Source organism: Canis lupus, chromosome 12 (genome assembly GCF_048164855.1).
Source record: "Canis lupus baileyi chromosome 12, mCanLup2.hap1, whole genome shotgun sequence".
Lineage (NCBI taxonomy): Eukaryota > Metazoa > Chordata > Mammalia > Carnivora > Canidae > Canis > Canis lupus.
The window spans coordinates 29,261,566-29,289,259 of record NC_132849.1 but is presented as its reverse complement, the minus strand read 5'-3'; the positions used below and the strand labels follow the sequence as shown (position 1 = coordinate 29,289,259).

At 48.5% G+C, this 27,694-nt stretch overlaps 1 protein-coding gene across 8 annotated transcripts in view; it reads left to right on the top strand.

Moving 5' to 3' along the window:
- The window catches only part of BCL2L11 (BCL2 like 11), a 47,752-nt gene extending 36,103 nt beyond the window's left edge, over positions 1 to 11,649 (top strand). For all 8 annotated transcript variants that reach the window (XR_012004420.1, XM_072770261.1, XM_072770271.1 and 5 more), the window contains one exon: positions 7,209 to 11,649. Coding sequence is in view for 7 of the 8 variants with exons in the window: in XM_072770261.1 (XP_072626362.1) it covers positions 7,209 to 7,307 (99 nt within the window). In the remaining variant the exon portion in view is untranslated. The remainder of the gene's footprint in view (positions 1 to 7,208) is intronic.
- Positions 11,650 to 27,694: the final 16,045 nt, after the last annotated feature.

The window sequence follows — 27,694 nt, the reverse complement described above, 5'->3', positions numbered from 1 at the left end:
CTGGTCTAGATGGAAACCAGAGTTTAATGGAAGTGTCACCCATTAGTATTCTCATATACTACATGCGACTTTGAAATCTTCCTCTGCTGTCCTTCTTACGACATGAATCCTCTGTGCTTATTCTCAGATTTATGATATTATTCTGTAGATAAGGTACAAGGAAAAGCATAAACTGAACATAAACCCAGGGATGTGTGTTCTCTGACTACATTTTGAGGCCCTCATTAATTGAACATAGAAGTTAATAAAATAATCCACTTTCTGTTACTGTCTGAGTAACAGTTGTGAGTAGCTTAAATGAATTAGTGCCCGTCATTCATCTGTGATACAGTTTGCAGGTTCAGTGAGCGTTTTCCTTGCCGTTGGAGGATGTAGTGCAGTGTTATGGTTTCAGGAGCCTTCGATCAAAGATGATCGAAGAGTCCCCCTTCCTATGGCTTCAGCCCTTCATGTTTTTCCCTGGGACCTTTGAGACAGCACGCGATTCAGATTATCGTGATGGTGACTGTGGATGGCAGGGTTTTTTTTTTTTTTTTCCTTTCTTTCTTTTTTGATGGCAGGTTTTCTGAGCAAAGGTTTGACAGGACTTAGGGATAAAGCGTGACCTTACAGGAAAGCAGGGCTCATGAAAAGTGTGAGAACTTTGGAGTGAGGCCTTGAATCCTGACTCCATTCTTCATATCCTCTAGGGCCCCCATTTTCTCTCCATCTCCTAAGGATGTGGTGAAGGTCACACAAATATTAAGGGATGGAGCTAAAAATTGCTGTCCTCTCTTGTCCAGCAGTTCTGGTGTCTCTCTGAACTACAACTGAAATGTGTCAGTTGGTCTTCAGAGTTCAGAGAGATGCTACTAACTGTGTTCGCCTTTCAGTACTCTCTGTCTGGGGCACAAGTTGTATTGGACCTTACTGATGCATGCTGTGTCTGTCTGGGTGTACACAAACAGGAGACGAGACTGGGTCGCTGGGGTGTGTTCACATGGCTGGGTGGGCATGGCGCTGGGCATGACGGTGTTCGTTCGCCCTGCCTGCGGCAAGTGCTCCATCCGTCTGTGGCAGGTGCGCACACCTGCATGGCTGCCTTGCAGGGAGGGGGACCCAGGCCATTCACACATAACCATTCAGAGGTGCAGGTGCCCAGAGGGGGACTTCAGAGGTCTGACTGGGGTTTTTTAAACTCTTGAGGAGGAAATGAAGATGCACATGAGGCGAGGCAAGGCTTGACCTGATGTCTCTCACCATCCTTCGCTAGACTTATCCCAGCTGAACCAGAGCAGAGAGGTTTGGGTTGTGGTTACAGTGCATTACATCTCATCAGCATTTTACTGAGGCTGGGCCATTTCAGGGTGGTGTATTCTTGCTCTGACGCTTGCATTTTATCTAATTCCTGAAATTAGGTAGAGCTTCACATGAGCTGTAGGAACCATCTCTGGCTTCTCAGTGGTTGGCCACAGGGCAACTCCAGGGTGATGGTTGGGGCACAGGGTAGAGGGTCCTTCACAGCAGCCAGCCTGGGGTCTGAGGTCTGAGAGCCGATAAGTTAGAGATCTACCTGGTTGAGGGATGTGCTGCCCTGCTAGAAGAAACCCATGTACCCCAGGCCTGAATGGAAGTTAACCTGCGAAGCGATTGTTTATTCTACAAAAAGCCTGAGCTAGAACACTTTCTTTGAAATGATGCATCAAAAATGGAGAGTCGGATTCATGCAAATGGGAGTTTTCTGTGACCGCACTGCCAGAGCAGGTCAGTGGCAGCCGGGAGTACTGTGGGAGCGCACTCTCCTGCTGGTTGAGTGGGAGCACCACATCCGGGGGAGGGGCTCCCGGCACCCTTTCCACAGCTGTGTTGACATCATAGAGCGCTAGGCACAAGCTATGCAAATACCCCCGTTGCCGTGGTGATGAATAGAAAGTGAATTTGGTGTTCCGGGCAGCCCTGCAACTGCAGCAGCCTGACACCTGAAATCAGTAGGCTATCAAACCTGCTCTCTAAGATCTGGGGCAAAGTGGAAAGACCCCCACCCCATATCTTCATAAAGGTCGTCCACGTGGCAGTCCCCTTTCTTCTCTGATCTCTGACTCCATCACTTGTCATTTAAAATAACTATTTAGAGGGCAACCTGGGTAGCTCAGTGGTTTATTGCCGCCTTTGGCCCAGGGCATGATCCTGGAGACCTGGAATCGAGTCCCACGTCGGGCTCCCTGTGTGGAGCCTGCTTCTCCCTCTGCCTGTGTCTCTACCTCTCTGTCTCTCTGTTTCTCTTGAATAAATAAATAAAATCTTTTAAAAAATTAAAATACTATTTAGATTGATGGAGGTTCTGAATGGGCAGAGGTGGTCTTCCATCCATCATAATCAGTGGGGCCATACTCCGCCCCCCACCCACCCTGTCACCTTTTGATTATGGCAGCACTGTCCCAAAGATGCCTTATCAGCCCCTAGGGGAGCAGACACCATCCAGACATTCACGTGACACATCCTTCCTTGCTGATCTGGAGCAGACATTCCCCCGTTTGTCAGAGTCTCACAGTCAAGAATTCAGTCTCTTTTAATATGTTATCACTCAAAGGTACAGCCTTTTAAAAAGAGAGAAAAAAAGTTTAGGACCTTTTAGGTATTCTGTGTTGAAATTTTATAAGGAAGGGGTTTTTGAACATGTTTAAAAATTGCTCTGTCTCAAGAGTTCTATAGGTATGCCTTGCTTTTTCGTTCATCTCTCTTAGAATTTGCTATTGAGCTCTCTGCTAGAATGGTGATCATCATTCCACATTTCTCTTGTTACTTTGACTGCCAGGAAATTCTTGGCCAAGCTGTGGCTCTTTGACAGTAGATCTTAGCCCTGCTTCCCAGGATAAGCCTCTAAGTCTCTCTTTCTTGAAGTTATTTCTGATCTCTCTTAACTTTTGTGTTTTTTTTACACCGTGCACGTGTGTTTATGGGTCAGCTCCCTTGAGTAATGTTGAATGTATATGTGTTGTACTCGCTGAGTCGTTTGGCCCAGCCTTTGGAGCGTGGATTGGTGAGCTTGTGTGTTCCATCACCTCATCTGTGAAATGTGGAGGAGAGCTATACTGGCCCACAGCATTATTGCAAAGACTGCATGTCATTTTGTTGAGTGGTGGCGGTGAGTGATTCCTCTGGACCCCAGGCTAGGGCGCACAAAGTCTGAAGGCCTGATGTATCTTGGGGGGGCTTTTTAGAAGCTGGGCTCACATCGGCCTGCGGGGGGAGCGAAGACGAGTCCAGAGCTGCACTCTACAGGTGTGTGGTGGTTACTCTGACTGGTCCTCTAGGCATCCTGAGTTTGGGTTCTTTTTTGTATTTGCATACCTGCTTCCCTGGACTGGCAAGAGAGGATGTTTTGCCCTAATCATTTTTGCTTTAAAATGTAATTAAATTCTGATACTGCGTTGGTTGTCTTGAGCGTAAGTTGAAGATGGTCCTTGTGCAGACACCACCAGGGCAGCTGGTACTGTATATCCAGTCATCCTCTCTCTTCAGCTGCTACAGACAGAGTAGTCCCAGCCCCACCCCCAGCCTGAGTCCTGTGTTTCAGGGCCACAGAGGCTCAGAGTGCCCCAACTCCCACCCTATTGTATGCCCTGTATGCCGTCGGCCCCAATAAGTCTGCCTGGACCCTGCTCAAGGGCATTCCCTTGGCACAGCCCCACCTCCAGCTGCCACCCAGGTTGAACCCATGTTCTCTGAATATAAGGGGATGTAAAGGAACTGTTTGGGGATTCCTTGCTGAATGTTCCTGACACTGTCTCCAAGGACACTTTTCAGATCTTCCAAGAAGAGTACCTGAGTCTCAACCAGGGAAACTTGTCTCAGCTCTGCACCTTCCCGCCCAGGCTCTCCCAGGGTCCCACTTACCCCTCTGCTTTCTCTGCCATTTTATTTACTGTATATTGCTATTGTCCTGTTACCTATTTATTTGTACAGCTCCTCCTCATCAGAGTGTAAGCTTCATAAAAAGAGATGCTGTTGCATTTTTCTTGCTACAGGAAGGACCCTCAGCATCTTGACGCTGCTCTGGCACAGGTCTCCCATTTTACTGGAATGTGTAGGTGTCCTTTGCCTGTAAAGTAATGACCTGAATCCTGATTCCAGAGGCAGGGCAGTGACAATGGCTTTCTTACTGACTGCTGTCACCGTTGGTAGCACCCATGGGTGACCCTCAGGCTGGGCTGTGCATTGCTGTTCTGCTCTCATTGCTCATGACACAGGTATTGCCTATCAGATCTAATGGATGCAGACATGGCTTTCAGAGTTGGGGGCTCCAGGAGCCCCTGGCCCAGATAGGATCATAGACTGTCAAAATTGGCTTCTGGAGGGTCAAAGCTGAAGGTTGAAGGAATCCTCTTCTAGACACATGGGATGGCCATAAAAGTTAATTACCCCAAAGAATACAGTTCCTGGTCTAGAGCACGGTGATAAAAAGACCCAACAGGATGGGGTCCTACACTTCTCAAGCATTTGTGATTGTGTGGTGTGCCTGTGTATGTGTGCACACACAAAAGAGTTCACTGTAATGTATAAAATTGTTTATATTTAGTTTTTTTAATAATCTCCTTTACCCAAATGCATCCTATTAATGTATCTTCCTAAAGTACTTTACTGAGTTAGATTAAAATAGCATTACACCACTCTGATCTAAGAAGTGTTGTTTTTCTAAAGGGGGAAGGACCAAGAATGTTCGTTAAGCTTGAGAGGGTGTATTCGTTCGCTAGGGCTGCTGTAACAAAGTACCGTGGGGGCGGGGTGGGAGGGTGGTGGCTGGGGAGTGTGTTAAACAACAGAACTGTGTTTATTCATAGTCCTGGGGGCCAGAGGTCTGAGATCTTGGGCTGGTTGTGCTGATGGCAGTGTGCTTAGAGCTGATCGCTGGGGCTTGGCTGGGCCACCTCACTTGCTGGCACCCTCATGCCACCTGCCCCACGCTGGTTTCACTGGACAGATACTGTGTGCTCCCCTGAACAAGCTCATTCGTAGGGCTGCAGGTGCTAGAGGGCAGCGAGTCTGCAGGAAACAGGAGCTGCCCATCCTCCAGCTGCTGCGCAATGGGCCGTACACGCTGAGCTGCGCCAGCCTCAGCCAGCTGTGCCAGCCGTCAAGGGTTTTTGGGACTGGCGTGGCCTTTGAATTTAGTCGTAATGGCTTCCTCCATTGAATGTTGTCCAAAAGCAGTTTTTCGCTGGCTTAAAAGCGTGTGTCATGTTGTTATGCATGCTTCCCAAGAGGGCAGGTGTCTGCCTGTCCTTCCTGAGTTATATGTAGCATCTTCTTGCTTGTCAAGGATCAGGTGTTTCTTTTGCCAAAATCTCCAGCCTGGACCCTGCCCCTGCCCCTTGCCCGGCTTCCTTTAAACACCACCACCACCACCACCACCACCCCATGTCCTTCACTTTGAAGATACAAAAACAGAACTCTAAAATCACGATGGGACTCTGACCTACTACTGTCACAGCCACCCTCATTCACCCAATATCCTCAGAGGGTGGCTGGAGGATTTCTCTCAGGCGCTGCCAGTTCTGGAATATAAAATTAGCTAAATGTAAGCGGTTGGGGATCTGTCCCTGATGTGACCCTGTCCCCTCGCTGGTGTCCTTTTGACCCCATTCTCTGGTCTCACGGAGGCTGGCAGTGACACCTGGCTGACAGGCGATTTCCCACCTTGAAGTAATTGCTTAGCTCTGCATGCACTTTCTTCATTTTAGTAAGCCGTGGTTTTATTTTGAATAAGCCTCTTTCAACCTATTAATATTAGGCTCAACTAAAATTAACCTTCCCCTAAATTATTCTCACACAGAAAAAAGCAAAGTAATTTTGAAAGTTAAATCAAAACAAAGCAATCTTGTGTGTAAAACAGATAAAAATCACAGACTGTGGTTACAGAGCGCCTGTACAGGAATCGCTTACAGAAAGCTGATTTCCTCCAGTCTGGTTATGGAAGGAGAACGGGAAATGCCCGGGCCTTATCACAATCCCATTCTGTCAGACAAGTGCTTGAGAGCTCGTGTAAACAGTCGCAAACGGGGGCTTTGCTGGCAGCTGGTGTCTGTGGGCAATGTTGGCCTGTGACAGGGGACACAGATTCCCAGCCCTGCTGGTGGCCAGCAGTTCCACGGTGGTGTGTGGGAAGTTTCACCTGCCCAGGGCTCGTGGAGAGCCCCAAACAGCAGAGAGCTGGTCTCAGGAGTAGATGACTCGTGAAGGAAACGACCAGGATAGACATGAATCGTGAAACCGGTTGTAGCTCCTGGCACAGAGGCAGATGTGTCCCTTGCTGCCTTTCGCTGCTCTGAATGTATACCTTGCACTTTACCTGCAGAATAGATTAGAACTCCAAGGCAGGCCGTCCAGAAGACCTGAGGACCCCTGAGACCTTTAATCTAGCAATTTCCTTCTTGAACGGTTTCTCAGTTTGTCATAAACATCTGGTGGTCACTGGCCAAGAGGCCTTTTTTTAGATTTTTAATTGCTCTTTGCTACCTGCAAGGGTTGGGAGGCTGGGGGTTGACCTCCCTGTGTCTGTGACCGTGGACACAGAGCTGTGCCACCAGTGTTTATATAGCAGAGCCACCCACCAGCAGCCAGAGGCACAGCGGCGCATCAGTGCACCGCTTGATTTAGCTTCTTAGGACAAATTACCCCAAATCACTGGTTTCTCAAGTAGACTGCAGTTACCAGAAATTCACCCTTACGGGAGTCCACATATTTGAACATTATTAACCTGGGTAGTGAAGACAGTTCCTTCACCTCCTTCTGCCCCCACCACCACCCCTCCCGCTCCCCAGGGCACCAACTCCAGTGACTTTTCTCAGCACCTGCACACAGGTTGATGGCGTTTCCCAATCGAGGTAGTTCTGGCCAATGATGACATCGCCTGTAGAAAAGAATACATGTTTTTAAAGGGGCATACAGAGATTTGGGGATTCTCTTGGTGGTTCCAAGCATTCTTTGGTTGCTTTTTAAAGAAGCACATCACATGGTGTAGTGTACTCCCTCCGTGGGGGGAGGTGGGGGGGGACTCCCACCTCGCAGGCCCAGGGGAGGACCAGTGCTCGGAGGGCACAGCCCTCTTAAAGGGGTACCCTCCTCCATACCTGTTACAGTGGGATGGGCTGTTCACTTAATTATAGGCATCTCCCGCCCAAGAACAGCGAGGACTGAGAAACTAAGGAGCTTTCCTATTGTTGTTTCAGGTCTTTTTGAATAATTACCAAGCAGCCGAAGCCCACCCCCAAATGATTATCTTACGACTGTTACGTTACATCGTCCGCTTGGTGTGGAGATTGCAGTGACGACGGGCTCCCTGCAGAGCCAGATGCGTGCAGACATTTCGCTTGTTCAGAGCAACGAGCCCCAGCGCCCGGTGTCGGGGTGCCATTGATTGCTGCGCGGCCTGCGGTTCTTGCCCCAGAGGGCGCAGGGAGGCCGGCCCACGCGTTCCGAGGACACCGCGCTGCATGTGGACTTGCCCTTTCTGTTCACCACACGGCAGAATTGCTAATGGAAGTTTGTTGTGAATGTAAATGAGGGAGGATTCTTTTTTTTTTTTTTTTTTTTTTTAATGTAAAAATCATGGTTCTTTGGAGCAGGATTTTATGCAAGAATGGTGTTTACACACGGTGTGGGTTTTTTTCCACCTTCTTTAGTAAGAACAGGTTTTTCAAAAAGGAAATGGAAACTTTTTAACCAACTTGTGAATGATTTTTATACTAAGATTTTAAGAACCTATTGCCTACTCTCAGAGGATTATGTAAACTCTGCAGTGGAAACTGAGCCAGCTAATTGATAAAGCTGCCTTAGTTTATTTTTAGAGATTACTGTACAGAATTTTTAAACGGGAGAGATATGAGATGGCGCCCTCCCTTCCCTGCCATTGGCTCTTTGACATGCTTTTTTTTTTTTTTTATCATTAATACCAAAAAAGTTCTTATGAAACGAAACTGATTAAAGGGGCGGGGGGGGGGGTCTGTGGTCAGCCTGTATTGATATGCCACTCCGGATTGTAAATATTTACCTCCTTAAATTCGATTGCATCTGTGGCAAAATTTTAAAGCTCTGTTTTATGCATTCCTCTTTGCTTCCTCTTATGATGCTCCTCTAGTCTGTCCGGACGCCGATGCACAGATTTGGTCCAGTGTATTCTCATGATAAAAGGTAACTGGGTCAGAACGTGAATTAGGATCTGCCCGTGTCAACCACAGCCCAGTTGGTCTGTCTTTTGGTAGTATACTCACTGGGACGTGCTTGGTGTTGGTTTTTGCCTTTGATGGGCTCCTCATTCACCAGTGTCCTGGGAGAAGGAGTAGCAGTACTAGCACAGACAGGTACTGTACCCCTCGGCACTGTGGGCTTTTCTGGTTGCAAACTTTCCCATAGTCACAGATGCATTGTCAGCACTAGGCCACAGATGGTGAATGTGCCCCCTTGCAGCTGAGTTCCTTGGGTTGCAAGTGTTGGAGCTCCCGCCCTCGTGGGAATTGGTGTACGCTGTGGGCGGGGCTTTAGGCAGCGGTTCCCTGGGCATCCAGGCTTTTTGTCCAACTCCAGGTTCATCTGGCTTTTGATGCCTGACATTTGCTTCCCCTTAAATCCACTTTGAAATAAAGGCTTTAATTCTGCTTTTAGCAGATCCATAAAAATTGGGCATCGGAGCACGAATCTGAAGTGACCTCTCAGCCTTCTGACATGTCTCTCTGGCTTATTCCGTAACTCCGGACAGTTGGGTTTTGTTGGACCATCCTTTGTGTATCCACCTCTGTTGGGGTGCTCGTTTTCTCCACACCTGCCTAGGAGGGATGCCGCGAATGGAGTCACCATGAGTTGGCCCGTCATTTCAAAGGCATTAAACAATTTGGAGAGACCCAAGAAAAAGATCAGGAAGCGGTGAAAGAGGAGAGGTAGAGATCATTTCGTGAACCCTATAACTCTTTACAGATTTTGAAACCTCAGATCATTAAACAGCTTTTAAAAAGAAAAACATGATTTTTTTTTTTTTCCAAACGAATCAGTGCCAACAACTATTGTTTTGCTTTTGGCTCATAGAGGACCAGTATTTCCACGTGATTAAATTAAGGGGGTCCTTTCATTTGTATCTTCATAATTCTATATAAATATATATCTATATATATCTACAGCATATACACATTTTCCTTTAGGTAGAGATATTTGATTCCAAATATTCTTCCTTTTTTAGAATTTTCTTTTACCACCCCCAAGTCTTCTTGGGGTCTTGAATATTTTTAAAGCTGTGTTGAGTGTCAGCTTGTGTTCTTGATGTGTCTTGAACCCCTTTATAGGGTCATAAAGTCCACACGGTTGTAAGGCGGTGGTGGACCTGCTGGACACACACACCAAAGACGTATTTGGTTCTGGGTGCCCCACTCCCACCCCTCCCCAGGATCTCCGTACTCAGTGCCAGTCTCTCTGACTGGAGCACTTTACTCTGTTTCTTCGATACTGCGGCTCCCTGGGAGCGGTGCCCGAGGGCTGTGTGCTGGCCACATAGGCAGGTTTACCTCCGGCTCGGTGGCCTCGTGGCCTCCAAGCTGGCCATGGAAGCAGCTTGTGAGGAAATAAGAGATTCTATGAATTGTAGTATTAAGGAGCAGGATGTTGCACCAGGACTTAAGAGAGATGACTGGACGTCTCTGTACTGTACGTATCTGTTTATCAAGATGCCTCCCTGCAGAAGGTGTGCCTACTATGGTAGACCTTTGACTTTTTATTTTTTATTTCTTTTACTTTTTATAGGAAAAAAAAAAAAAGACTAGATCCCTTTTTGGAAACTGAATGCGGGTTTTGTGCCTTGACCACCTCTTCTCCCGTGAGGTTTGTAGAAAGTGTCCTGTGACCTATCACAGAAATGCAATAAACACATAATAAAGAATCCCATGAGTAATTCTTCCAGTTACCTGTACTCCTGCCCCGAAATGAGTTCACGAAGAATTCTCTTTGGGGTTTCAGAGGAACCAGGTCAGACATCCCTTGGATTAAAAAAAAGCATACACCGTAGAGAACAGCTTTCTCCTGTTTGCCCTTCTTGATACTGTATATATTTTGACTATTTATTAGATTAGGATTTTACTTACCAACTGAGCCAAATGTCTGTGTGCAATTGTGCTTCTTTTACCTTTCTTGTAAAATTTTGTACAGCATAAATGAGTAAAGATCACTGTTTTTACTAAACTTTTTCAGAATTGAGGACTGTAAATATTGTAGATTCTTTTTTCTGTGTAATGTGTCCTACTGTTTCATGATGCTGTAACTTGTAGAAATGTTGTATATTTATTTCTTGCTTATTTAACGTCTTACGTTCTGAAAAGTGTTGACCTCCCTGCTCCTCACCCCACCCCCCTGCTGTACCATTAGTTGCTTTAACCCTGAGGTGGTGACTGAACCACACGGTCTTCCCAGGCTGGCCCTCCAGCCTTGTCTCCTGGTCTTTCTGGTCACGCGGATTTAGATTCTTGGGGTTTGCTATCCTTATGATGAAGTTTGTGTTTAGCCACCAATGAGAGACCGTAAATACGGCCAGCTACAAAATTCTTCAAGAAATAGCCAGTTACTTTCTATTCCAAAAGCGCTAGCTAGCTTCTCATGGAAGCAAATTGTATGAATGCCAGGCCATATCTCTTTTACTATTATTAGTTTAATGTATTATTGGAGGTTGGGACAAATTTTTTTCTATTGAAAATTTATCCCTGGCCATTCAGTGTTCAGAAAACTAAAAACAGGCCCCTTCTGGAGGTGCTGCCAGGAGTTCAGGGCAAGAGGAAGGGACAGGTGAGACAGGTTGCTCCTGCCTCGAGAGTGATGCCAGGTCCACTTCATGTCACTAATCCCTTTATGGCAACTGGTGAGTAGTTGAATTATCCCCCACCCACCACCGTCCTGTGCTTTGAGGTGTGGACTTAATGGTAATTGTACAGACCCCGCCCCCCCCCACCCCCCACACCTTTCCCCCCAGCCCTGAACCGTGTGGTTCCTACATTTGATCAGCCTGCTTCAGGTGGTCTTCCTTCTGCTTCTTTCTTGGCTTGGAGAGAGATTGGGGGTCCCACGATACTGGATGTGAAAATGTGGAAGCTGTAGAGAGACTTCCTAGTGGGTCCCATGTCCGTAGATGGTTCTATCATCCCTGCTGATTTAGCCTGGTGCCTGTGTGTGTCCACTCCCCACTCACATGTGTGCAGGGATGTGACCACACGTGACGCTAAGCCAGCTGAGGTGACTCCTGTTCTCCAAATGGCATTGTATTCAAGAAGCATCCTCAAGCTCCCAGCTAGGTAACTTGACTACTTTTATTTGGGAATCAGACTTTAGAAGCTCCCCTAAGTTGTATGTCTAGGTTCTGTGACCACTAGTTACTGTATCAGAACTCATCAGGTACACATTTATAAATAGCACTGATCTGTCTGTATACTGACCCATCACTAACTTGTTTCCTAGGACCCAGCGTATGTAGCATTTGTATTGCGATTTCCCTGGCTTACTTGTGTTTTGCACTGATGAATTTTGACAGGGTAATTGCCACTTTACTTGTGCAATACTGCTGTAAATAACTGCAGATTTTTTTTAAGAAACTTAATCTTTTATGTTCTTAATGAAGTTTATATAAATAAAACTTTCAACTAATTTTGGTGAGCTGTTTGGTTTGTTTCACAGAGCAGTGGAGACACAGCTGGCTGTTCATGAATATCTACACACCCACACCTCTGCCCTTTATCAGTCACAGAATGCATTACCTGTGTGTAGACTTTGTGAGTTCTCGCTTGAAGACAATTCTGTGTAGCATACTTAAAAGCAAACCACTCTTAAAAGTTTTGAAGTGGCTGGCAAGACCTTCTGCACACTTTTCTGCCCACATAGTCAGATATGACTCAGCACCTGGGGGGGTAGGGGAGGTGGAGGGTGGGGTACTGGAGCCAGCTCTGCACTGATTAGTGATTAGGGCAGATTCCCTGCCATCCCATCCTGTCTCCCAGTTGGAAGAAAAAACCAAAAGATGGGAAGTCTGTTTGGTGGAGAGGACTTGTCTGCAGAGCCAGGCGATGGTCCACAAGTGTCTGGAGCCCTGTTGTGTGAACTTGGTCACAGCCGCCTTGTTAAGTGTTCCCTGAGTGTTGGGGGTGCTGTGCCACATGATGGGTTCGTGAACTGATTTAAGGGATGACAGAGAAATTTAAAAAGCTCTGTTTGGAGGGTATAGGCTATAAAGTCCGAAATCCGTGATTATATAATTCACCACCTTTGCTCTGAAATAAATCCTGGGAAAATTTAAGATTAGCTGAGCTTTGTTTTAAACTGATGATCTGTTAATGCTTTTCATTTTAATTAGGCGAGCAATACATGAACATGGTCTTGTAACTATAGGTATGTGTGTGTATCCATTTATTCCAGATCGTATTTACTTCAAATCCAGCTTGTTTTGACTCCCATCTCCAATCCTACTTCCTCACCAACACACAAGTTTGAATTTTTCCAGATCCTTTTCGTTGCACCACATTGGTTTTGCCTTTTCTATAAATGCCGTAATTTGTACGGGATTCTGACTTAGCAGTAGGCCTTAGATCTCCCTCTCATGACTCCACTTCGTTCTAACCTGCATGAACAAAGCGCACAGCTGTGCGCTGCTCATCGCCTGGTGTCCTGCTTCTGGCGCTTCTGGATCTTCAGGGCTGCCCGGTGCTGCCAGGTGCTGCCCAGCTGCTCCTTGCCAGAAGCAGGAGGGTTGCGTGCTGTTGGTACGGGAGGCGGGGCATCAGCTTCAGTGGACTCGGGAGAGGCTGCCAACCTGGCTCCACTCACAACCACGAGCAGCACGTGAGAACGCCTGCTTCCCCTCAAACTGCTGCCAAGTGTTCGCATGTTCTATCAGCCTGGAGGGGGAAGAGGAGTAGTGTTAGTTGAATTCAGATTTTTCTGTTGACAAATAGGATGATCTTTTCAGCTATTGCTGGCATTTGCCTTATTGATCAAGGCCTTTGCTTATGGTCAATTGGGGTTTTCGTTTTTTCTGTTGATTAGCTCTATAGAGCAGGAGTAAAAAATCTCGTTTATGTCAGAAATGTCTCTCCTTTTAGTCTGTTGCTACTTTTCCCCCACGTTGTATTATCAGGATCTTTAAATATACGGAAAAGGTGAAAGAATTCTACAGAGAACCCCAATACCCCATCCCCTAGGTTCTACCTTTCGCAATTTGCTATGCTATTTTTAATGTCACCTATCCATCCATGAATCCACCTTACTTTTTGGTGCCTTCCAGAGTAAACCATAGTCCTCGGTACTCATCCCTAAATTCGGCACACATATTACATAGAGTTTTTTTTTTTTTTTAATAAATTTTCGCTTTTGTGACAAAATTCACACACAATAAAACACATCTTAAGTGTGCATCTGCTACATTTTGGCCAAGGATAAAGCTGTCCCCAAAACCCCTATGAAGATGAGGAACATTGCCATCATTCTAGAAAGTTCTCTCATGCTCCTTCCCAGGCAGTCCCTCCTATCCCGCCCCCAGGAGTTAGTTTAATGTATTATTGGAGGTTGGGACAGATTTTTTCCACCATAATTAGTTTTTGTGGATAGTTTGCAGTCATGCAGGTGTTTTTTGTGTCTGGTTTCTTTTTCGCTCAGTTTAATGTTTTTGAGACCCAAGTTATAATCAGTCACTTCCTTTTTATTAAGCCAAGTATTAATTCTTCTGTATGAACAGACTACACTTGGTCCATTGCCTTGTTCACGAACACTGAGCTCTTACAGGTTGGGGCTAGGAGGAATAAAGCTGCTGTGAATATCCTTTATGTCTTTTTGTGAGTGTTTTATTCGATCATGTGTCTTTTTACTGCCCGTGATGCACTTGATATATCTGTTACCACTTTAGAAGTCAGATTTCATCTTACTTAAGCTTCTGTAGTTAAAATCTTAAAAGACCTTCACTTTATTTTCCACCCCCAGACAGCTAAGACTCTTTTCTGCTCCAGCCTGAAATGGCTTTTGACATCCACCAATTCTCATGTAAGTGATTGTTTCTCAATTCTTTTCTTTTCCATTGATGATTTTGTTTAGTCTACATTATCCTGATTACTATAGTTTCTCTTAATTGAAGCATAGTTGACACAACATTATACTAGTTTAAGGTGTACAAGAGTGGTTCGAAATTATAAACATTACAAAATGCTCACTGCAGTAAGTATGGCCACCATCTGTCACCATACAAAGTCACCACACCGGGATCCCCGGGTGGCGCAGCGGTTTGGTGCCTGCCTTTGGCCCGGGGTGCGATCATGTCGGGCTCCCGGTGCATGGAGCCTGCTTCTCCCTCTGCCTGTGTCTCTGCCTCTCTCTCTCTCTCTCTCTCTCTCTCTCTCTCTCTCTGTGTGTGTGTGTGTGTGTGACTATCATAAATAGATAAATAAAAAAAATAAAAATAAAAAATAAAAATAAAATAAAATAAAAACAAAGTCACCGCACCATGAGTGTATTCCCTATGCTATACTGTTCATCCATGTGACTTTATCTATTTGAGAACTGGAAGCTTATGCCTCTTAATCCCCTACACCCATTTTGTGGATCCCTCCACCCCCCCCACCGCCTTTGATTACTATAGTTTTTATGTTTTAAATTTCTTATCCTTAGTTTTCAAGGTTGTGGCCATTCTACGTTTTGTCTTAAATGCTTTTCAGAACCACTTTAAGCTTCTCGAAAAGTTCTGTGGGGACCTTGTTTGGGATGATGGTGACATTAATTTAGGGGAGCACAGTCATTTTTCCAAGATGTTTTTCAAAGTGGGTAGTGTTTATATCCATCTATGAGACTTGCTATTTGATGCTTTTAATACACTTGATTTTTCTTCCATATATCCTGCACACTTCTTTTTTTTTAATATTTTATTTATTTATTCATGAGAGATGGAGAGAGAGGCAGAGACACAGGCAGAGAGAGAAGCAGGCTCCATGCAGGGAGCCTGATGTGGGACTCGATCCTGGGACTCCGGGATCACACCCTGAGCCAAAGGCAGATGCTCAACTGCTGAGCCACCCAAGCATCCCTATCCTGCACATTTCTTGTTAGCTTTCCTTTGTGGGAGGGAGAGGGTTGTCCAGCATCCACCACCACCCCCATCCTCTCATCTGCACCACAATTTCCTTTTCTCTCCTACCCCTGGTAGAGCTGGGGGCAGACCCATGTCCTAAGCTTGGCCAATCCTACACTCTGAATCGGGAACAAGCAAGGCAGAACGAGGCTGTTGGGAGGGCATGTTGGCGTTCCCTGGCGGCAATGCTCTGCCACCCAGCAACCAGCATACCAGTCCCTGATCCCCCAGCTCCCTGTGTGTTCTGTGAGCCCAGTGCCCACCCCTCCAGTAAGTTTTCCAGGAGCTGAGTTAACCAGAGTGGCTCTCCGTTACTAACTCATTCCTATCTGTCAGAAAGCACTGAATAAAAAGGTGGTAAGGAGTTCTCTCTAAAGAAAACAAAGTCAGAAGGTGAGAGGTGACAAGCTGATTGTTCAAATTCTCCACTAGGCAAGACCAGATAGGGTCTGTGAGAAGATGGAAGACGACAAGGCAAAAATTCTCCAGCTTGCCTCATTTCTACCATGACATCTACTTCCCTGAACACTCTGCTTCCTGAGACAAGCGCTGAGTCCTTAAAAGAATTCGTGACCAAGAAGATATATTAGAATGCTGCAGGCCTAGTTCTAGAATGTGCTGCCATATAATACCTATGTTAGCAAAAGGGACTCGGCAAGGAAAAATCGTCACAACCACTCTCCTTTGTCTCCTTAAAGCAGATTTGGGGAGAGCTGGCTCTACCATAATCCCTTATCTGCTAAATAAATAAGATGGAACCTGGACACTTAAAATAACACCCTAAAGATGGCATGTTCCATTGTTGACTTTCTGGCCGAGAAGGACATCAGAGACTTTATGCAACCCCATTTTTCTTTTAGTAAGTTAGGTAGTAGTTTTCCTAAAACATTCTCATTCAATTCAAGTATGTAGTAAGACCCTACTGTATCCCAGGTACAAATGAAAATATAAAAATGCTTCAGACTAGGACATGCTAGGGAGTTCTGTTGCTCCTGGTCTCACAGTAAGCAGAAAGACCCCTATGAAATTCTGTGGTGGAATCCCAGGGAGCCAGCTGTTTCAGGAGCTGGGAGAAGTGTGGGGAGGAATGTACAGCTCCACCCATGTCTTCCCCGCTTCCCACCCTGAGCCCCCTGTAATGACACCCATAACAACTGGGCACATATGTGTGAGGTCCTGGTCAAAGTAGCTCATCATCTTAAACAGCCCTTTGAAGAAACTGCCCTTCTTATACCCATGTGTCCAGATAGGGAAACTGAGTCACAAAGCATTTAAGCTACTTGCCCAGGGCTACCGAGCTCATCGGTGGCAGGGCCAAGATGAGAAGCCAGACAGTGTGGCTCTCCCAGACCACATAGGAGTTCTCCCTTCTTCCTTTCAGGTCCCGGCAAAGCAGGAGCAGGAGGCTTGAGGCCAGGCAAGGTCTGCCTTAGATGGGATGCCCTGGAGGCCTGCCTTGCCTCAGAACAGTTCCAGGCATTTTGGAGGCTTGTGCCACTATGGCCTGGTCCAGAGCACCTTGAAGGGGCAGGAGGGGGCAGGCACTGGGAGCCCCATTGCTCACTTGCATCTCTGGCACCAGGGCATTTCAGCTTAATCAGTGGCACCCCTTAGAGGCTCCAGTCCTATGCTTCTTGTGGCAGACCTCCTGCAACTCTTGGTGACCTTGCCTGATGGCCTTTTGTTGACATGTGGGTTGTCTCAAGAGCCCTGGGTGTGGTCTGAGCTTCCAGACTGCTGCCCGTGGCTCTGCAAGGTGTGACCTCTGTCTGAGGAAGCTGTGGGCCCCTCCCACAACCTGCTGCCCCGGCTCAGGCCAGCACTGCAGCTTCCAGGAGTTTGTTCCCAGGCAAGGCCATTTTGGTAGTGGCCTCCCGGTGCTGGGGTGATGGGCCCTACAAAGGTGGTCTCCCTCCTAGGAGCGTAGAGTGAGGTCAGTCAGGGAGGGCCGGTTGCGCATCCATTACGAACAGAATCTGCTCACTCCCATTCACACCCGGCCCTTGAACCTTTCTTCCCAGACCTGATGTAAGTGGCTGCTCTGAGCCCAGAGCCTCCCCAGCCTTCAACATCCTGCCTCATCCACCACACAGCACTGGGACTCTGCACTGTGTCTGAGCCCAGAGCCCCAGCGGGTAACAAATGTTCCTTTTGCTTGCCTCTGGTGCTTACCCCTGGGTGCCAGGCCAGGGTGGAATTTGGGGTTCAGGTCATCCGGGTTCCCCATCTACCCCATGCTCCAGTGAAAGCTGCATGGCAGCTGTCAGGGCTGGGTTCCCTGGGGGCTCAGGCAGGCTGTCTCCAAAAGCTGCTGCTCTTTCAGAGAGCCAAAGCTGCCCCAATTGTCTCCTTTTCTCTTAAAAAAAAAAAAAAAAAAATTACAGGGGTACAGGTACATACAGTGAAGTGTACAACTCGCTTTAGACTGATGTGTCTGGGGATCCCTGGGTGGCGCAGCTGTTTGGCTCCTGCCTTTGGCCCAGGGCGCGATCCTGGAGACCCGGGATCGAATCCCACGTCGGGCTCCTGGTGCATGGAGCCTGCTTCTCCCTCTCCTTCTGCCTCTCTCTCTCTCTCTCTCTCTCTCTCTCTCTGTGTGTGACTATCATAAATAAATAAAAATTAAAAAAAAAAAAAAGACTGACGTGTCTGGAACTGAGGAGTCTGCTCCCCAAGGAGGGTACAGAACGTGTCCAGTTGTGAGCAGGAGCAGTTTGGTCCTGGCTGCCCAAGGCCCAGGCTCACACCTGACCTGTCCACCTGCTCTGTGGGCCCCAGGCTGGGAACTGTCTCTGCAGAGGCATGAGGAGAGGCTGGGGACCTGGCTGGGGTCTTCCAAGTGCGTTCGGGGCCTCTCAAGGCTCTTCTAACAGGAAAGGGAGACCCCATTGCAATTTGAGTGGGTTCCAGGCAGCCTGTGGCTTGGTCAGAAACTCTTCCCCACGTTACTCAGCCATGACCTTCACGTCGGTATGTGTCACTTATTTCTGCTGAGAAGCCTGTCACAGAAAGCCCTGGATGTAGACAATCTGGCACATTCTCTCAAAAAGTAAATCCATTCTATCATCTTGACGTCTGGACTATTAGAAGAGGAGAGCAGTGGCGCCAAAGCTTCCTAGGTCATTGGCTGACATTTTGAAAAGCCATCTAAGGAAAAAACATTTTTGTCTTCTTCATTCAGCTTCTATAAAATCTCTAACCCATTTGAGTATAGATGAATGGATTTTATTGTCTTTAATCCAAGTAGTCTGAAAACGCTTGCACTCCTTCATTCACTCATTCCCTCATTCACCAAATGTTTATTGAACATCTGTTACATACCAGGCCCAACCTTTTACCAAGTGCTCAGGACTCAGCCAGAACCAGACTACTGAGCCCCTGGCCCTCATGGGCTCATCATCCTCAGTGGGGGTGGGGGACAGAAGAAAAACAGAGGAACAAATGGACAGACAATAAAAGGTAGAGGAGACAAACAGGGCCGAGTGTGGTAGAGCAGGTCAGGTGGTGTGGCTAGAGCAAGGAACAGCTGTCCAAAAGCTCAGAGTAGTTCCAGACTGAGAGACCAGAGACATGAAGGCCAGCATGGTAAGGAGGCCAGTGAGGCTGCTTCCAGAAATGAGTGAGTAAGTGAGTGAGTGAGTGAGTGAGTGACAGTGAGCCAGGCCCAAGAGGTGGGGCTGCGTCCAATTCTATAGGACAGTGGAGGGCTTTCATTGCAGAAGCAACATAAGCTAGCATAAATAATTTGGGGAAGATTCTTCTGAACTCTAGCCTAAGGGAGGCTGAAGAGACATGGTGATGGACTGTCATGTGTCATTTGGGATTTCCATTTATTAAAGGACATGATTGGGGGGGCGCTCAACTGACTGAGCATCTGACTCTTGATTTTGGCTCAGGTCATGATCTCAGGGTCCTGGGACGGAGCCCTGCATCTGGGGTTCTTGTTTAGCAGGGAGTCTGCTGGAGATCCTCTCCCTCTGCCCCTCTCCCTGCACACACAATCTAGGTCAATTTCCTGGATTTTGATCTTTGAACTAGTAGGTAGGGTGGTTTAAGAGGATGTCCTTGTTCTTAGGAGACACAATGAAGTAATTGAGGGGAGGGGCACCGCATGTCTGCAACCTACACTCGAACATGCAGAAAAGCATAATGTGCATATATGGGTATTATATCTTGGGGTCAAAGAGGAAGGATAAAGCAAATGTGGCCAAATGTTAACATTTGGGGAATCTGGGTGAGGGCTGTAAGGGAACTATTTACACCATTTTGCAACCTCTTTATAAGCCCGAGTTTATATCAAAATGAAGTTAAAAATTCAAGATCCCTCTGTGGTGCCTAGGTGGTGGTACTGAGAAGTGTTAGATGCAGGGGACAGGAGGCCTCCCAGGAGGGCGGGGACCTGGAAGAGGGAGAGACACTCTGGAGGGAAGGGAGACGGGATCTCCCAGTGTGGAGGAACAGAAAAGAAGGGGACTGGAAGGTCCTAAGGGAGACTAGGGACAGAGAGTTGGGAGGCAGGGGGGGGAAGCACTTCCTGAGAAGAGGAGCAAGAGTGGGGGAAACAGAGGTGGGGGGAAGCTGGGGGAGGGGAGGACTCATGGAGAGTTCTGTTTTGTTGAGCAGCCAACTCAAGCCAGGGCTGATCCAGAAACAAAGTGTGATCAATCCGTTTTAAAGGGAAAAATTTGGGGGTTTTTTGGAAAGGAATCCCAGCCACTTGGACTGCAAGCCACTGGCCGACTGAAGAAAGGTCACAGCGTCAATATTTAGGCATTTACTTTAATGAAACACTTTTAAAAACACAATCTGAGGAAATGGGGTCCTTCATCGTGAGAAACGCAGGCTGACCCGTACCATCCTCAAGACCTCTGGGGGAGCATCTGTTGAGCATGGGCCAGACACTGCCCCGGAAGTGGGGGGTGCGGAGGCTCAACCCTGGAGACAAAGTAACGTGCAGCCAGGGTCCGCCTCTCCCCGACTCCAGTGGGATTCGAGTGTTGGATTCTTTACTCTAGCCTGTGGGGGACTGGGGAGCTGCTGACTCAGCTTCCTCAGGACTTGCATGGATAACTCCAGAAACCGTGTGGCCTGTGACAGCATCACGGATCAAGTGCCTCACCAGCGGGAAGAATGTTCTGAAGGACAGCACTCAAAGAGGTACCTTCTGTTTGTTTCCATTTTTGTCGTATTTGCAAAATGTTCAATCCTCATTTCTATTTCCCTCTGTCAGTTTGCCCTGGCACTGGCATTCATGCCTCCTGCCAAATCCAGGGTGAGCGGGAGGACAGACACAGTGGGCTGGAGGTTCCCAGGGCCAAGGCCAACGCAAGGTGTGGGTGGGGCACCGTGCCTGGGGAGAGGCCAGTTATCAGGTAAGACAAATCCAAAGTGCTTGGCAAGGTCAGGCAGGAGAAGGGGTCGCCGGCTGGGCTGTGTGGGTGCGTGTGCATATGTATGGTGAGGATGGGGTAAGAAGTGGAGCGGAGGGGCGCTTGGGTGCCTCAGTGGTTGAGCATCTGCCTTTGGCTCAGGTCATGATGATGCCCGGGTCCTGGGGAGGAGGAGGGGAGCCTGCTTCTCCCTCTGCCTGTGTCTCTGCCTCTGTGCGTCTCATGAATAAATAAAATATTTTTAAAAAAGAAGAAGAAGAAGAGGTGGAGTGGAATCAGCGTGTAGAACAGCTAATGAATGGCAGTGAGTATTATAGAGTGCTTGATCCTGGCCCTCACAGCACAAGTGGGTGCAGCATGTGAGGGAATCCCAGAATCAGGGAGACAGTGTCACAGCCCCCTGAAAAGCAAGGAAGACACACAACAGGCCCCGAGAGCACGCGTTCAGGCATGGATACTTAGAGGGGGCACACAGTCACTTATACTGGGGAAGAGATTCCCAACCCCCATTGCCCCTGTTGGAAAAGAAGCTCTTCAGGGGAAGCTTACCTTACCCTTGCTCCATGCTGTGCAAGGATGCTGGGTCAGCCCACCCACAAACTGCCTCTGTGTAAGCCCCTCTGGGCCCAGCCTTTACTCCCCCAAGACCTTCCCAGGGCAGGACTCCTGCCACCCACCTGGCCTGGTGAGGATTTGGGCCAGCAGAGCTCCCAAGTGACTCAGCCCGACTCAGGCTCCCAGTCACCAAGCTCTGGGGCTGGACTTCCGTTGGCTTGCAGGTTGATGCTCTGGTCCCCGCCCAGGAGTGTTAATAATCCCATTTGAAAGTGGTCCCTCTGCTTTCTGGGTTGTAAGGGTCAAGGCAGCATCCTTCTGATCCAGCAGGATCTAACATAGTGCCTGGTGCCCAGTAAGCACTCGCCACATGACCCAGGGATGCATGGGTGATAATGAAACATCTGATTAGGATTCTGTGGTACATTATCTTTCATGAAAGCCCAAGTCTGTTCTTGGCTACTTGACCATGATTTGCGCTTTTTGCCTTTTAAAAAACAATTGTGGGAACAGTGGCCAGTTCAAATTACAAACTTCTTTCCTAAGAGGCAGGTCCAAACTTTGGCAAAATGGTTCTTTGGTTGGGGGCGGGGGGTGCTCTTATATTTCATGGGGGTCCCTTCCTCCTTCCACACTGCGCCTGCTCGGGCCCAGGGCCACAAAGCTTCCTCCAAACCCTTTCCCTTCAAAGCTGCTGCCCAGAGCCATGGCACTGGCAGGGTGCTGATAAATGAAGTCCCCTGGGGGACAAAGGCCTGGTAATGCCTTGATGAAGTCAGCCTCTCGAAACGCTGGCAGCGTGGGCAGTTAGGTCGCTGTCTAAACTCGGTGGGTAGCATAAGAAGTCTTAGTAATCATAAGAAAATGACATTTGAAGAAATCAATCCCAACAATATGGGCTGTTTCCCAGAATCTCCCCAGGAATGCTCGCTCCTACATCACAGTCTTGCTGTCCCCTCTTTCCGCAGTGCTCTTCCCTGATACCCACAGGGCTGGCTTCTTCTGCAGCTTCAGGTCTCTGCTTACATGGCCCCTTCCCAGTGTGGCCCTCCCCAAGGCCACATCCCTCAGTCCTGTTCTCTGGACGGTGAGGCTTTGCACATGCTTTGGGGGCTCCCACTCTGGTGTGTTAGAACTTGAGGGGTTGGGGCACCTGGGTGGCTCAGTCAGTTAAGCATCTGCCTTGGGCTCAGGTCATGATCCTGATCCCAGGGTCCTGGGATTGAGCCCCACCTCAGGCTTCCTGCTCAGCAAAGGGGCCTGCTCCTCACTTGTGCTGTCTCTCTCTCTCACGCTCTCTTTCTCTCTCTCAAATAAATAAAATATTAAAAAAAAAAAAAAAAAAAAACAACTTGGAGGTACTTTAGGACAGTGGGTTGGGACTCAGGCCCTCATCTCTGGTGGTTCAATGATTGGCAAGCCCTGGGCTCTGTGCTCCCTGGGAACTGTCTGGGCCCTATTCTTGCATCAGCACACAGTGGGTGCTCAAGGAACATCTATGGAAGGATATAGTTCTTTTTTCAGGGAAAATGCGTGGCTACCCTAGCTAGCACCTTGGACAAAGTGGGAGAGTACTAAATTGAGTGGGAATGGGAGAGGTTCCCCCCATCTCCCTCCAGGCCCCTGAGAGCTTCCCTCTGTGGGACCCAGTCACGTGTGGGCTTCTACTATGCACAGATGTGGGGCAGCAGGGCAGAAGTTTCTCAGAACTTCCTCCTAGAAGAAATCAGGCTTAAAATACTTGCCCACCAGATGGCTGGGGCAGCCCTGGGGCACTGCGCCTTTTATCTGATGGCCGTCTGCGGAGAGGCCTCTGGGAGCTATTCTCAGAGCATCAAAGGGACTGGGCTGTTGGCCGCCCTCATGGGTCACAGCACTGTTGCGTCTACTGGGGTCCAACCCATGGGACTGACCTGCCTAGTGAGGCCATGAAAGTTTAGACAGAAAGACAGACAGGCAGACAGACAGACAGGCTGAGATGGAAAAGACACACTTGCCCCCCTGCTTCTCCCCATAGCTAGAATCCAGTGTGTGGCCAGTGTGACCAATTGATTACACATGGACTGAGGGAGGGGGGAGGGGAGGCGGGGAGGGAGGGGGAGGGAAGGAGGGCCCACAGGTAAAATCTAACACCTGGAGTCTGAAACAGTGGGAAGGAGCCCTGTTTGGACTAACTGAACACATTCCCGGACTGCAAATCTCCTTTTCTAAAAGCATAAACACCCAAGAAGGCAGATGAAGGACTTTGGCCTCAGGGAATCGTGTATGTCACTTGTATAAATAATACCACACTGCCTTAAAAATAATCCACAAAGCAGGAACAAAACACTTTCATTGTTATAAAACTGGACTAAGATTGCATTTTTTTCCCCTGAAATTACTTTTTGGAGTTCATAAATATACCTTATGAGGAGGAAGGAAATAGCATTCACAAGATCGAGTACAACATTTTTTTGGATTATTTATGCTTTTGTGGGTGTCTGATTCTGAACCCTTTGAAGAACTGAAAGACTATAAAGTAAGTCGAATGGTTTCTTTCCAAGAAACATCAAATAAAACTCCAGTTTCAGAGAGACAGAATTCTTTACCAGAGTTCCCAAATGCCAAGAACCTTCTTTTTCATGTTTTCTGTAACTGAAAGTTATTTTCCATAAGCCTGCACAATTTTCAGTTGAAAATACCCAAAATGGAAGCCAGCCTTGCCCAGTATGTATGAGTTTAGTTAAAGGAGGAGTCCCGTTGCCCATGACTCAGAGAGGGAGGGGAATGTGACCCCAAATCTGCCGGGCACAGACTCAGGTTCCCAGGGGGTCAGCGTCTGAAACTGAGGGCACACTGACCTGTGTTGATTAATCAGACAGCCTGGAGCCGCCTCCTCTTCCCCTTGGGGGCTGCCTCTTCCCCACCTTGTCCCGGAGTTTCATTCTGATTAAAGCTCTCGAATGACAGGAAGCTCCACAGCAGGCTGGCCTCTGTCCCCACCGAGAGGCCGGGCTCCTTGAGACCCGCGTGGCCCCCGGGCCAGCCTGTGTTCAGCAGAGGACAGGAAAGCTCCTCAGTCCCATTGTCCTCACGGCGGACTGTAGGCGTCTGATGACACCCCGCCCTCTCCATCCCGCCATCACCACGTGTGAGGCTGGGGGGCTGCTCCGGACATTTGTCCCTGTGTGTGTGTATGCGCTCAGAGTGTGCATGTGTGTGTGTGCACCCACGGGCACACGTGCACACGGGTGTACATATACCAGGGTGGTGGAGATTGTGGGGGACTGCCGGTATTTATTGGTCACCTTCACTGTATCTGAAATTCTCATGCTCTTTCTTCTTTATGCCCGTGTCAGTCTCTAAAGGTAAGGCTTGGGGCGCCTGTGTGGCTCAGTGGTTGAGCGTCTGCCTTTGGGTCAGGGCATGATCCGAGAGTCCCCGGGTCGAGTCCCACATCAGGCTCCCTGCATGGAGCTGCTTCTGCTCCCTCTGCCTATGTCTCTGCCTCTCTCTCTCTCTCTCTCTCTCTCTCTCTCTCTCTGTGTGTCTCTCATGAACAAATGAATAAAATCTTAAAAAAAAATAAAATAAAATAAAGGTAAGGCTTATAGAGGCCCAGATACATTAGGAATATATATTCATTTTCAAGGGCCGCCATGACAACTTAACTACAAACTTGGTGGCACAAAGCAACAGAAATGTACTCATTCAATTTTAGAGGCCAGATATCCAAACTCAAGGCTCCCTCTTAAGGCTCCAGGGGAGAAGGCTTCCTTGTCTCTTCCAGCTTCAGGTGCTCCAGGCGTCCGTTGGCTTGTGGCCGCATCCCTGCCTGTCTTCAGGTGGCCGCCTCCTCCAGTGTGTGTCTCTCCTCTTCTTTTTGTCTCTGACCAGGGCCTTCATGATTCATCCGGAATCCTGTCATCTCCAGATCCTTGACTTAACTACATCTGCAAAACTCCTCTTCCCAAATAAGGTCGCATTTACAGGTTTTGGGGGGCAGTGGGGTGTAGAGTGTAAACCTATCGTGGGGGCAGGAGGGGGCTATAATTCAGCCTACTATAAGGGGTCATATTTGACACTTACTGGCAATCGGTATGTGCCAGGCAGTTTTAGGTGCTTTGTCTGAATGATCTTCAATCTTTGTAGCAGCTGCAAGAGGCACAGATGAATTATTATCCCCATTTTTGCAAGTGATACCAAAGCACTGAGAGGGGGAATAAGTCTTCAGATCACTCATCTAGAAAGGGGCAGAATCTGGGCAGTGGTGGGAAGTGCAGGTGCCCTGCCTGGCTCTGAGCTAATGCAGGGCCGCACCCATTCCTGGCAAAGCCTTCACTTCCCCCGCTTCTGTCATCATCCTTGGTGACATCTGCATCCAGTCCACTGGACTATGTAGCACCATACCCCTCCCTCCTCTGGGGGCCAGGGAACCCCTTACCACAGTCATACCTGGGCCCCCTCATCCCTCTCGCCCTCAAATCTGGATTCCCAGCACCTCTCCCCATCCTCCCAGCCCGGCAACTCAAGCTCCCTGCTGCCCATTCCTTGGTTTCAGTAGAACTTTGAATGCCCGGAGCCCCGACACCCTACCCCGGGCCTCCTCCAGCCTTTTCCTTTCCTCCCTGTCCAGCCTCTGCTGCTTGGTTTGTCCTAAATGCCACAATGTGAATTCCCTCAGCAACTCTGCCTTTCTTTCTTTTGTCATAGCCCCTTGGCAAAACCCCAGCCCTGGATGAGCCCTCCCGCCCATCTACTCCATGTCTGCAACAGAGTTGTTGACAGCTTTTAGAGACAGTCACACAGCAGGGCTGGCTGCCTTGCTTTCAATTCTTGGTCTCCATCTGCACGTCTGCCCTGTAGACTGCCTGGCAATCCCACTGTTCCATTAGTCTGCTCCCCACTTCCACCTGCAGCCACTTCCAGGGCTCCTTCCAGCATGTCTGGTCCATTCCTTAGGATCCTTCAGATCCTGCTAAGCCTTTAAGATCCAGCCCCAAGCCCCCTCCAGAGGCCCCTATCCAGCCCTTTCTGAGCACCTTTAGTTACTCTAGCCTGGCCCTACCATCTGTCATCTCAGGATTCAGCTTTGCTCCCATGCACTGGCTTTGTCTCACTAGCTTCTCAGGATGAGCTTGCTCATACTGCAGTAACAAATAAACCCCACCACTCAGCGACCTCACACTGCGTGGTGGGCATGAACCTGCAAAGGGGATGAAATTTCCTACGAGCAAGCCCCCCATGGTTCATGGGAGGCCGTGCTCCCCATCATCTCCATTCAAAGACACAGGCTAATGGAGCTTCTACCGCCTACGGTCATTATGGTGGGAGGAAGGGGGTGCGGTGTCAGCGCTTCAGAGCATCCGTGTGGAAGTGCTGCCTGTCACTTCTCCCATCTGATAGGCCAAAGCCCACACGTGGCCACACCTGACCCAGGAGGCAGGGAGAGGTGGAGGGAAGAAAGTGATCCTGTAATGTGCTCAGAAGCAGAAGTAATGGAAACATAGTGAACAACCCTCATGGCCACCATCCTAAATAAAGTTCAAAGGTCAGAGGCCGTATCCTGCCTTAGATTCTCTTCCCCAAATGCCCAGCCTAAGCCTGGGCCAAAGCTGCAGGAGGAGCAAGGGCCACTTCTAGACCCAGCAAAGAATCTCCCTTTCCCCTAAGAAGGTTTCTGCTGCCTGAGGCAATTGGGCCGAAAGAAGCTCTGCTCTCTCTGTCACTCTCACTCTCTGGCCTCTGGTGGAAAGGCCAGAAATTCTGGGGAGCTGACCTCTGTGTGAGCTGTGCTGTTTGTCACAGACTGCCATTTCTTTCCCAACTAGTGCTCACACCCCACCTCCACTCCCACCCATCCCGAGACTCTTGCCTGGTCTCCCTAGAACCCAGGCCATGTCCAGCAGAGGTACGGTTTGAACCTCCAGACGACAAGACAACAACTTCTCTCTATTGGCTGCTGTCTGTTGAACTCTTCTCAGAAGCCAGGCCCTGGGTTAAGTGCTCTAACCTATCATTTGATTACTTCCTGTCACAAGGCAGTGAGGAGGTTCCTATCATCAAGTTCATTGTGCAGATGAGGATATTAACACCCAGAAAAGATTAAAAACTTAACCAAGGTGCCCAGCTGGCAGATGGGATCTCTGGGGTCTTCCCTACCTGTCTGGCTCCCCGCTCTCGCCTGACCGGGCCCTTGGCTGAAGGGGTGAGTGGTGCCAGAGGTCAATCTTTGGAGCACGTTACCAGCTCCTTGAGGAACTCAGTGTTCTTTGTGGGGGCCGGAAGGCACAGATAATGATGGAATTTACCACTCAGGATGGCATGGCTAAGTGTGACTTTCATTTGATAAGCTTGGATTTTAGGTCTTTGGGAGCAAACGAGCAAACCATAAAAATGGCAGCGTGTTTTAATGGACAGTTTGGAATATATTTCAGTTGAGTCTGCACCCGGGGGGAATGCTTGGGGGCTCTGCCCGAAGAGAAGAATGAAAGAGGCACATGGGGAGGTACATGGGAAGGGGTGGAACGTGGCTTCCCACCCACTCACTACCCAGGCTCTAGAGCTGGGTGTTTGCTTCTTAGATCTTACCTTTTTCTCATCTGAAAAGTAGGGAGGAGTCAGTCACATGCCCACCCTTTAAACCAGGTGCTGTGGTAAT